The 12,620-nt window shown below is 41.4% G+C and overlaps 1 protein-coding gene across 1 annotated transcript; it reads left to right on the top strand.

The window, feature by feature from the left end:
- Positions 1–9,436: 9,436 nt before the first annotated feature.
- Positions 9,437–10,177, top strand: LOC123041088 (auxin-responsive protein SAUR36-like). The gene has a single exon (XM_044463787.1). It carries the CDS (start codon positions 9,496–9,498, stop codon positions 9,835–9,837), a length of 342 nt encoding a protein of 113 aa, XP_044319722.1. The 5' UTR covers positions 9,437–9,495; the 3' UTR covers positions 9,838–10,177.
- Positions 10,178–12,620: the final 2,443 nt, after the last annotated feature.

Genomic DNA, 12,620 nt, shown 5'->3' with positions numbered 1-12,620 from the left:
AATCCCAGCATGTTGGATGATCCAAGACAGTATAACGTTTCAGATATAGGAAAACATAACCCATTAAGTTGTCTTCCTTGTCCAACATCAACCTTTTAGCATGTCAAATTTTAATGAGTGCTCACAATTACAAAAGATGTCCAAGATAGTATATTTATATGTGAAATCTCTCTTCCTTCAATATTCTTTGATGAATTGTTCAAGTGACCAATACAATGTTTGCTAACCTTCAATAAATTTACCACCTCTACTTCTTATATGTGAAGTCATTACTCCCCATGGGATAAGCATATGAAACATATATAATTTCAGATTTATGATATTCAAATCATTCAAACATTTACTCATAGGATATAAATGAAGCACACGAGTAAATGACAAACTACTTCCAAAAAGATATAAGTGAAGATCAATGAGCAGTTAAATAATTATGTAGCTATGTGAAGACTCTCTCTCTCATTTAAGAATTTCAGATCTTGGAATATTATTCAAACAACAAGCAAAACAAAATAGAAGGACATTTCAAGGATAGCACTCATCATGTGAAGAAGCAAAAACTTAGGCTCAACCGATACTAACCGATAATTGTTGAAGAAGAAAGGTGGGATGCCTACCGGGGCATGCCCAATCTTAGGTGCTTGAGATTTATTAGAATATTATCTTGGGGTGCCTTGGGCATCCCCAAGCTTGATATTTTGTGTCTCCTTGATTCCTCTCATATCACGGTTTTCCTAAATCTCAAAAACTTCATCCACACAAAACTCAACAAGAACTCGTGAGGTAAGTTAGTATAAACCAATGCAAAAACCTTATCATTTTCTACTGTAACAAATCACTAAAATTATTATTCAACATTGCATACTAAATGCCTCTGCATATTTAATACTCCTATCCTCAAATAGAATCATTAAACAAGCAAACATATGCAAACAATGTAAACTTAACAGCAATCTGCCAAAACAGTATAGTCTGTAAAGAATGCAAGATTCATCATACTTCCCTAACTCCAAAATTATGAGAAAAATACTACACTGTAGAAGATTTATCAGAGCTCAATATGCAAAAAGTTTCAACAATTTATCATATTCTGACTTTTCTAGGGAATTTTTGCAACAGTGGTAAACTTTCTGTTTTGAAACAACAACATGTATACCTGCAAAATAAGCATGGTAACGGCTATCCTTGACATTTTTATTGAAAATAGAGATGAAAAATATTATTCTAAATAACAGCAAGAAAATACTAACAAAATAAAATGACGGTCCAAGCAAAACAGATATCGTGTGGTGAATAAAAATATAGCTCCAAGTAAAGTTACCGATGAACGAAGACGAAAGAGGGGATGCTTTTCGGGGCATCCCCAAGCTTGGGTTGTTGGTTGTCCTTGAATATTACCTTGGGGTTCCTTGGGAATCCCCAAGCTTAGGCTCTTGCCACTCCTTATTCCATAGTCCATCGAATCTTTACCCAAAACTTGAAAACTTCACAACACAAAACTCAACACAAAACTCGTAAGCTCCGTTAGCATAAGAAAAATAAATCACCACTTAGGTACTGTTGTGAACTCATTCTAAATTTATATTTATGTAATATCTACTGTATTCCAACTTCTATATGGTTCATACCCTCCGATACTACTCATAGATTCATCAAAATAAGCAAACAACACATAGAAAATAGAATCTGTCAAAAACAGAACAGTCTGTAGTAATCTGTATCATTTGAATACTTCTGTAACTCCAAAAATTCTGAAATAAATTGGTGGACCTGAGTAATTTGTCTATTAATCATCTTCAAAAATAATCAACCTAAAAGTACTCTCCAGTACAAAATGGTAGCTAATCTTGTGAGCGCAAAAGTTTCTGTTTTTTACAGCAAGATCACAAAGACTTCACGCAAGTCTTCCCAAAGATTCTACTTGGCACAAACACTAATTAAAACATAAAAACACATCTAAACATAGGCTAGATGAATTATTTATTAGCAAACAGAAACAAAAAGCAAAGAACGAAAATAAAATTGGGTTGCCTCCCAATAAGCGCTATCGTTTAACTCCCCTAGCTAGGCATGATGATTTCAATGATGCTCACATAAAAGATAAGAACTGAAACATAAAGAGAGCATCATGAAGAATATGACTAGTACATTTAAGTCTAACCCAATTCCTATGCATAGGGATTTTGTGAGCAAACAACTTATGGGAACAATAATCAACTAGCATAGGAAGGCAAAACAAGCATAGCTTCAGGCTTTTCAACACATAGAGAGGAAACTTGATATTATTGCAATTCCTACAAGCATATGTTCCTCTCTCATAATAATTTTCAATAGCATCATGAATGAATTCAACAATATAACCAGCACCTAAAGCATTCTTTTCATGATCTACTTGCATAGAAATTTTACTACTCTCCACATAAGCAAATTTCTTCTCATGAATAATAGGGGGAGCAAACTCAACAAAATAATTATCATGTGAGGCATAATCCAATTGAAAACTAAAATCATGATGACAAGTTTCATGGTTATCATTATTCTTTATAGCATATGTATCATCACGATAATCATCATAAATAGGAGGCATGCTTTCATCATAATAAATTTGCTCATCAAAACTTGGGGGACAAAAAATATCATATTCATCAAACATAGCATCCCCAAGCTTGTGGCTTTGCATATCATTAGAATCATGAGTATTCAAAGAATTCATACTAATAACATTGCAATCATGCTCATCATTCAAAGATTTAGTGCCAAATATTTTATAGATTTCTTCTTCTAGCACTTGAGCACAAGTTTCCTTTCCATCATTTTCACGAAAGATATTAAAAAGATGAAGCGTATGAGACAAACTCAATTCCATTTTTTGTAGTTTTCTTTTATAGACTAAACTAGTGAAAAAACAAGAAACAAAAAGATTCGATTGCAAGATCTAAAGATATACCTTCAAGCACTCACCTCCCCGGCAATGGCGCCAGAAAAGAGCTTGATGTCTACTACACAACCTTCTTCCTGTAGACGTTGTTGGGCCTCCAAGTGTAGAGGTTTGTAGGATAGTAGCAAATTTCCCTCAAGTGGATGACAAGGTTTATCAATCCGTGGGAGGCGTAGGATGAAGATGGTCTCTCTCAAACAACCCTGCAACCAAATAACAAAAAGTCTCTTGTGTCCCCAACAAACCCAATACAATGGTAAATTGTATAGGTGCACTAGTTCGGTGAAGAGATGGTGACACAAGTGCAATATGGATGGTAGATATAGGTTTTTGTAATCTTAAATTATAAAAACAGCAAGGTAACTAATGATAAAAGTGAGCACAAATGGTATTGCAATGCTAGGAAACAAGGCCTAAGGTTCATACTTTCACCAGTGCAAGTTCTCTCAAAAAAATAACATAACTGGATCATATAACTATCCCTCAACATGCAACAAAGAGTCACTATAAAGTCACTAATAGCGGAGAACAAACAAAGAGATTATTGTAGGGTACAAAACCACCTCAAAGATATCCTTTCTGATCGATCTATTCAAGAGTCCGTAGTAAAATAACACGAAGCTATTCTTTCTGTTCGATCTATCATAGAGTTCGTACTATAATAACACCTTAATACACAAATCAACCAAAAGCCTAATGTCACCTAGATACTCCAATGTCACCTCAAGTATCCGTGGGCATGATTATACGATATGCATCACACAATCTCAGATTCATCTATTCAACCAACACAAAGTACTTCAAAGAGTGACGCAAAGTTTCTACTGAAGAGTCAAGACGAAAACGTGTGCCAACCCCTATGCATAAGTTCACAAGGTCACTAAACCCGCAAGTTGATCACCAAAATGTACATCAAGTAGATCACGTGAATATCCCATTATCACCATCGATAAGCACATGCAACACATACATCAAGTGTTCTCAAATCCTTAAAGACTCAATCCGATAAGATAACTTCTAAGAGAAAACTCAATCCATTACAAGAGAGTAGAGGGGGAGAAACATCATAAGATCCAACTATAATAGCAAAGCTCACGATACATCAAGATCATGCCAAATCAAGAACACGAGAGAGAGAGATCAAAGAAATAGCTACTGGTACATACCTCAGCCCCAAGGGTGAACTACTCCCTCCTCGTCATGGAGAGCGCCAGGATGATGAAGATGGCCACTGGTGAGGGATCCCCCCTCCGGCAGGGTGTCGGAATAGGGTCCTAATTGGTTTTTGGTGGCTATAGAGGCTTGCGGTGGCGGAACTCCTTATCTATTGTGTTCTTAATGTTTTCAGCGTATATGGACATATATAGGCGAAAGAAGTCGGTCAGGGGAGCCACGAGGGGCCCACGAGGGTGGGGGCGCGCCCAGGGGGTAGCGCGCCCTGGACCCTCGTGGCTTCCTCGAAGCTTCCCTGACGTCTACTCCAAGTCTCCTGGATTGCTTCCTTTCCAAAAATAACTCTTCCGAAGGTTTCATTCTGTTTGGACTCCGTTTGATATTCCTTTTCTGCGAAACACTGAAATAGGCAAAAAACAACAATATGGGCTGGGCCTCCGGTTAATAGGTTAGTCCCAAAAATAATATAGAAGTGTATAATAAAGCCCATTAAACATCCAAAACAGATAATATAATAGCATGAATACTTCATAAATTATAGATACGTTGGAAACGTATCAATGGCCATATCATGTCACATATTTTGATTGTATGTGATGTTTACCTTTTATGCATCTTATTTTGCTTAGTACATCGGTAGCATTATAAGATGACCCCTTCACTAAAATTCAAGGTATAAGTGTTCTCCCTGAGTATGCACCATTGCGACAGTTCGTCGTGTTGAGACACCACGTGATGATCGGGTGTGATAGACTCTAAGTTCACATGCAACGGGTGCAAGACAGTTTTGCACATGCGAAATACTTGGGTCAAACTTGACGAGCCTAGCATGTGCATACATGGCATCGGAACACTGGAGATGAAAGGTCGAACGTGAATCATATAGTAGATGTGATCAACATAGAGATGTTCACCATTGATGACTACCCCATCTCACGTGATGATCGGACATGGGTTAGTTGATTTGGATCAAGTATCACTTAGATGACTTGAGGGATGTTTATTTAAGTGTGAGTTCTTAAGTAATTTGATTAATTGAACTTAATTTATCGTGAACTTATTCCTGATAGTATTTGCATATCTATGTTGTAGATCAATGGCCCATGCTATTGTTCCCCTGAATTTTAATGCGTTCCTAGAGAAAGCTAAGTTGAAAGATGATGGTAGAAACTACACAGACTGGGTCCATAACTTAAGGATTATCCTTATTGCTGCATAGAAGAATTATGTCCTTGATGCACTGCTAGGTGAAAGGCCTGCTGCAGGAGAAAATACTAATGTTTTGAACGTCTGGCTCGTCGGCATCCCTCATATCCAACCCAAATCTAGGGCAGATATGGGGTGACCCGGGCTCGCCTGGACACGTCTGCCTAACAAACCCGACCCACCACCGACCCCACGACTGTCCAACAAAAAACTCCATCCGGCTTATCGCTTTGAACCATAGCTTACTCACAATCTCCTCTTTCGCTCCATCCTCTCCTCTCCTTGCACCGACTCCAATCAAATCTAGCGCAATATCGAGCTTCGGTAGCGACTCCGGCTCCGACATCGACTATGATAAGGAGCTGGCCCTCCGCATTGCCTTGGAGCAGTCCAAGGTGGATACTGGGGGCAGCTCTAGATCTGTAGCGTCGTTGCAACTCCCGCATCGATGCATCACGGATGCCGGAGCTGGACCATCCCGGCCCGCGCTCAGCTCCGGCAGGACAACGCAGTCCGCACCGCCCAAGCACTGTCTCCTTCCCCCGCCGGCCGCTCCTCTGCGCAGCTAACGATGAGTGCTAGTCCCTGCGCTGCCAGCCCTCACGTGCACACTGGAATCGGAGGCGCGCGCTGCCCGCCGCGAGAGGCAGCGGGCAAGGGAGAGGGAAGCGGCAGAGCGATCTGTGCGCCATCGCCACGGGATGCCGGCGGAGCCCAACGAGGACGAGCGGCTCCTCGCATTGGTCTGCCGCCGGTCGCTCAGGACGGCGGAGATGGACACTCGCCACCTTCGACGGAAGAACCCAACGGCCCTCCGGCTAGCCATAGAGAAGTCTGAGCGGGAGGCGAAGGAGGCAGCGGCAGAGGTGGCTCGGCTGGCCAAGCTGAAGCGGAAGCAGGACAAGGCCATCCGCCGGATGAAGGGGTTGATCGTCCTGTCCTCCTCAGACTCCGACTGCGGCGACGACGATAGCTACACCTCCTACGATGACGACCAAGATCCTCCACCAGCCGCGGACGCCTACAATTGCGCCGGCGACCAGAAGGGCGAAGGCCCGTGGTAGAAGTGGTGATCCCGCACCTCCTCTTATGTTTATGTCGTTTTTAGTTGTTGATATTTAAGAACTTGTCCGATGACGAACTCAGATGATCTTTAGGATGATGTCAAGCTCGTTTAATGTCCATTTGCAGCGGATTTTGTTGCCCGTTCTTTGATCACGCAAAGTAGCTCACGTTGCATGTATAGTATGAATATAGGGTGCCAGATATGAGATATACGGATGTCAAGAGCGGAATATGATGTGTGCCCGCGCGTCCACGGGCGTTTGAGGGGCTGAATTAGCCCATCGCGGCTATAGATGCTCTTAGAGTGGAAAGTATAAAGTTGGCGCGTCGGCGGGTGTTTGTGGGACCAAATTAGTCAATCACGGCTGTTTTTTTTTTTTTTTTTTTTGCGGGTAGTCAATCACGGCTGTGGATGCTTTCAGGGTGGAAAGTATAACGTTGGTAAATGTTTGAATCGATCGATATATGTACAAGGGACCGGAGGGCGATGCTTATCCATGTAGGCCAATAAAGTGGTGGTCGAGCTTTGCATGCGAGCGAACAGCCAGATAATCGGGGTCCATGCGCACGCGGGCGCCACATGGCCGATGCAGCAACCTATGGCTGCCAATGTGCAGCACATGACGCTGCCGGAACTTTGAGAAAGATAGCCAGCGCCTCCAGGGCCATCCGTGCATGGATCCATGCATAGTGGAGCCAATCTGTCCGCTTGGGATCCTCTTCTTCGTGCACCATGCATGCCCTACCAGTTGGCCTCTGCATGCATTTTCAACGGTGTATTGTTTACAATTCCGACAACGGTTATCGCGCCATTTTTAAAACTGCCCCTAAGAGAATTAGGCAGTTCCAAGGGTGGGCAGTGGCTCACCCAGCGGCCAGGGTTCGAATCCCGTTCGAATTTTTGTTTCCTCATCCGGATGGGCTGCTTCTATAAAAATATGTCCCGCGTGCTAGTGCCTATGAATCTTATTTAAAAAAAACTGCCCTTAAACCGTCACAAATCTTAAAAATTATCCTGAATGAAAAAGCTAAACCTAATTGATGTCTTTCCAAGAGTATATGATTTGCGTCAGTCCTACAAACACTTCAAAAAAGGCATTTTATACAATAGTGAAAACAGGAGAAACTTGCTGTAGAATAACTATTCTACAGCCGGTTGTAAAATAGATGGAATGTATACATATATAGACATAAACTCTCACATGCATGAATGCATATACGGCATCTTCATGCATGTACATGCTACATGCTTTTGTATAGAATGGATCCAACGTCGACACTCAATATATGCAGACATACAACTAAAAATAGTACTCCTTCCGTTTCTAAATATAAGTCTTTTTAGACATTTTAAATGAAATACAATATACGGATGTATGTGAACATATTTTAGAGTATAGATCCACTCATTTTGCTCCATATGTAGTCATTTAATGGAATCTTTAAAAAGACTTATATTTGGGAACGGAGGGAGTATGTACAGACGTACACTGGATGGTTAAAATATGGTACTAGAGGACACGGATCATTCAGTTTAGTAGTTAGCATTGCCTACTAGTCATGCTGCATATTGTGTCGTACCGACGGTCTCTAGCATTTGTTCCTAGCTGGCAGGCGGCCATGATGCATACTAGGACCAAAGAGATGTGTGTCTCATCCACCGGCCCGTGGGCTGTGTCTCTGCCGTTGCTGCCGGTCCTATCTAGATCCGACCGATGTACGTACAAGTTCTCTGTATGGTTTTCTACGTGCATGTAGACATGTAGTTATACTCCCTCTATTTAACAAAGCACTGAAAGCAGTGCATATAACAGTAATTTTTTTAAAGTTAAGCAAGTGTATATTTGACTAGATTTAAAAAAGTCAACACTCGCTTCTACAAAGTTAGTAGTATCATTAGATTCATCATAAAGTGTATCACAATATCTTATGTATTTAGTGTTTTAGATGCCAATGGCTATGTAAACAAGTTTGACTCTTATAAATAAATAAATAAAAACTTAGTATACGCTGCATTGCGAAATGGAGGGAGTACCGGGATATATTATATCCATGGATAAATGTACCATGCTGCCGTACGTACCCGGAATCTGGAATTATTTTGAGGGGTGGAATCTGGAGTTCTGATTGCATGCATGTGCTCCCTTGGCGCGACAAGTGTCCTAGGCATATTTGTGGTCCAAGATGACCCAGGTTTTGCTAGCGAAGCACACGGCCCTACTGTCCTCCGTTGCCTGTATGACCACATGATTATTATATGTTGATTTTATTTTCTGATTATCTGTAATACCAAATATGGATATACAGTATAACATGCGAGGGAGGCCAGGTTTTGGGCCCAAAAATATCCATGCACCGGACGTACGTACTCTGCAGGCTTTACTTGTACACCGATGAAGATTCTTTTTTTTTTGCGGGGGACACCGATGAATTCAATACAGTAAACTCCGCCACGTATGTACGTGCGCAATAACTCGTGACAGTTTGAATACACGTACGACAAATTATGTTTTCAACGTACCTGTTATGGTGCATTCAAAAACAAAACGTACCAGTTGTTGTATATTAAGCAGCATTACATGTTAAAATTACAAAAGGTTTGATGATGTATCATCTAGTAACTAGCTTGACAATACACACCTAAACATCACTGGAAAAATTTGGTAAAACAGTACTATTATTTAGCCATATTAATAAGTGTGTGAAACTGCAAATATGATGTCAGATGGAGTGATACACAAACATTTGTTGTACATATTCTCACTTGCTTGATGAAACATTGCCATTTTACTATTTTTGTCATCATCAGGATGAATTTGACATATATACCTATCTTCCAAAAGTTCCAACATCACACGCCACACAAATACAGTCAATGATGAATTATGTTCTCATCTGCCCCCTCCTTTAATTTTCTCATTAACTTCTCCCATCCATCCCAATCCTCTCCATGCAAATGCCAGAGCCCCACTGCAGCCTGAATCGCCACAGCGCCACACTAAGCATCTATTTATACCCCACCTGAGCTCCCGCTACCTTCACATCTCACTGGCCACAAGCTAAATGCAGGAAACACAACACACAAACACAGACACACATCTATCTATCGATCGATCATGGTGAGGATAGTGGAGATCTCCAAGAAATGGCACGGCAGTGCTAGCAGCAAGGTCACCTCCCCTACGGCCGCCGCTGGTGCAGCGGCCACGGTGGCGTCGTGCCCGCGGGGCCATTTCGCGGCCTACACCCGGGACGGCAGCCGGTTCTTCGTTCCCATCGGCTGCCTCACCAGCGACACCTTCCGGGAGCTCCTCAACATGGCTGAGGAGGAGTTTGGCAAACCTGGTGACCGCCCCATCGTGCTGCCGTGCTCCGTGGCCTGCCTTGAGCAGATCCTCGCCGACTTCCGGGGCACCTCCAAGAAGCACAACGGTAGCGGCAGGGCCAAGATTTGGTAGTAGACACCCTGATTCCATTAATCAATTCCGCCGTTGATCATTGTTAGTTAGTGAGACCGATCCATCGATGATCAATGGTCCCTTAATATTTGGGAGCGTAGTTCCATCATGTCGATTTTTTTTTCCTTCCCTCCTGGTAATGGTTTGTAGTACATGCCAATGCTCTGTTTTCAGGAGGGTTGTTGCAAGTTGACATGACGTAAGCATCTAGCTAGCCAGCTATCCATTTTTTTTTCTTATTCTTCATTTAATTCTTCTCATTGTTTGTGTCGTTGAAAATATGTCCTGGAGGCAGTCCCACGATTACGTTATTCTTTAATGTATTCATGAGTTGTTTGCATTGTCGTTCAACTTGTCATTGATATGTATCAATAAGTATGTGGTTTGTTTATGATATTGGATATTGTACGATAATTGTTCTAATGGTCCCTAATTGATAAGGTTATGTGGACACACATCTTTTGAATAGTACATGATTCGGTTGATAACTATATTTGACAAGTCATTGGCATAGAAATACTAACCCAGTAGTATATATGGACTTGAAGACGGGAATAATCGAGTTGGACAAACCCGACTTGAGACTTCGAATGTACATGTACTTAGGATGTGAATCAACTTACTTAGTGTATATCAAACACTACTTGGTAACCTAGTAGTTATAAATGTAGTTTTTCGTTATTTGCTCCAATATTCCAAAATAATTCTCCGTAAATTTTCAGCTCATTTGGAAATGTTCAGAATAGGTAACTCTGACGTAGCTTTTCTGGGTTCAGAATTCCAGCTGCCGGTATTCTCCCTCTTTGTGTTGACCTTGCATATTATGAGAGAAGAGGCATTAGAATTACTCCACAAAGCATTATTATGCATAAAAACATAATAATTAACAGTAGGTAAACATGATGGAAAATGAACGTATCATTACCCCCCGAGTGCGGGATTTTTTATGGTGATCTTCAATACCATCGTGTTGCCTATCAAGCACAACCTCTCTTCCCAAGACTTTGTCGCCCTCCTTGCCTTTCCTGGATTCACCAATAACAACATTATTTTATTAGCAGATTCGGCTATGCTAGGCCGAATTAACATTTTTTTCCCTCCATGTCCATGGTGTTTATAGGGAAGGGTTGTTTATCAACTTGCATCTTAGCAAAATTCAATCGTCTGTCATTAATGGCCGATTGTATCTGTCGTCGAAAAACATGGCAATCGTTAGTAGCATGAGAAAATAAATTATGATACTTGCAATAAGCACGCCGTTTAAGCTCCTCAAACGGCGGTATGGTGTGTGATATTCTAATCATCTTATCTTGCAACAGGGCATCAAATATTCTATCACACTTAGATATATCAAAGTGAACTTCATCCCATCATCACGATCTTGCAAATGGGCTTAAGAGCATTGCATGTATAGGGTTTGGGCTTTGAGGACCAAACAAACTCAGTAGTATAGACATCAACCTCATCGTCCGAATTATCATCATTGTATTCAACCATATGCATTCTAGGACGATCCGTTGTAGACCTATGAATCTCGGGCAAGTAACATGTCGTCGGACAAAGGGAATTGCATACGGGATAAACCGAATTCTTGACATCATGGTTCAACCGAGAAAAGACCTTCATGGAATATGTAGGAATCAATATGGGCATCCAGGTCCCGGTTATTGGTTATTGACTGGAGAGGTGTCTCAGTCACGACTACATGATTCCCGAACCCGCAGGGTCGCACGCTTAACGTTCGTTGATGCTAGAGTAGTATTTGGATATTTGATGATTGCTAACTAAATGTTGTTTGGAGTCCCGGATGAGATCCCGGATGTCACAAAGAGTCTCAGAATGGTTGAGAGGTAAAGATTTATTTTGGCTCCTAAAAATAAGTGCAGTTTTTTCGGTATTGTACCGTGAAACTTATAGAAGGTACTGGAGAATTCTGAAGGGGTCCGGAAGTCCACAAGTGGGTCCACCACGACCCAAGGGCTAGCATGGGTTGAGGAGAGGCACCCTAGCCTTATTGGGCTAGGCGCACCAAGTCCTCAAAAGCCCATGTGGCTAGGGAAAGGAAAAAGTCCTAGTAGGAATAGGATTGGACTTGGAGTCCAAGTCCTCTCCCCCTTGGCTGCGCCCTAGGGCTTGGAGGGGCTGCTCCTCACGCCCCTCGTTTGGCAGGACCAAGATTTGGTAGTAGCCATCCTAATTCGATTAATCAATTCCGACATTGATCATTGTTAATTAGTGAGACCGACCCATCGATGATCAACGATCCCTTAATATTTGGGAAGGTAGTTCCATCATGCCAATTTTTTTGCCTTCCCTCCTGGTAATGGTTTGTACTGTAGATGCCAATGCTCGTGTTTTTAGGAGAGTTGTTGTGGTTGCAAGTTGACATGATGTAAGCATGCATCTAGCTAGCCAGGTATCCATCTTTTTTCTTATTCTTTATTTAATTCTTCTCCTTGTTTGTGCCTATTGTTAAAAATATGGTCTAGAGACAATCAGGCGATTATGTTATTTCCTTATGTATTCGTGAGATATTTGTATTATCGTTGAACATCGTAATTTATAATGTATCAATAAGTACGTGGCTTGTTTATGATACTGGATATTATATGACGGTTGTTCTAATGGTTCTTAGTTGATAAGGATATGCAGACACACATACTTTGAATAGTATATGATTTGATTGATGACTATATTTCACAAATCATGAGCATAGAGATACTAACCCGATAGTATGAACTTGGAGATGGGATAATAGAGTCGGACTAACCTACTTTTAGACT

Source organism: Triticum aestivum, chromosome 2B (assembly GCF_018294505.1).
Source record: "Triticum aestivum cultivar Chinese Spring chromosome 2B, IWGSC CS RefSeq v2.1, whole genome shotgun sequence".
Classification (NCBI taxonomy): Eukaryota; Viridiplantae; Streptophyta; class Magnoliopsida; order Poales; family Poaceae; genus Triticum; species Triticum aestivum.
The sequence above is the reverse complement of the archived record's forward strand: the minus strand, read 5'-3'. Positions and strand labels throughout refer to the sequence as shown.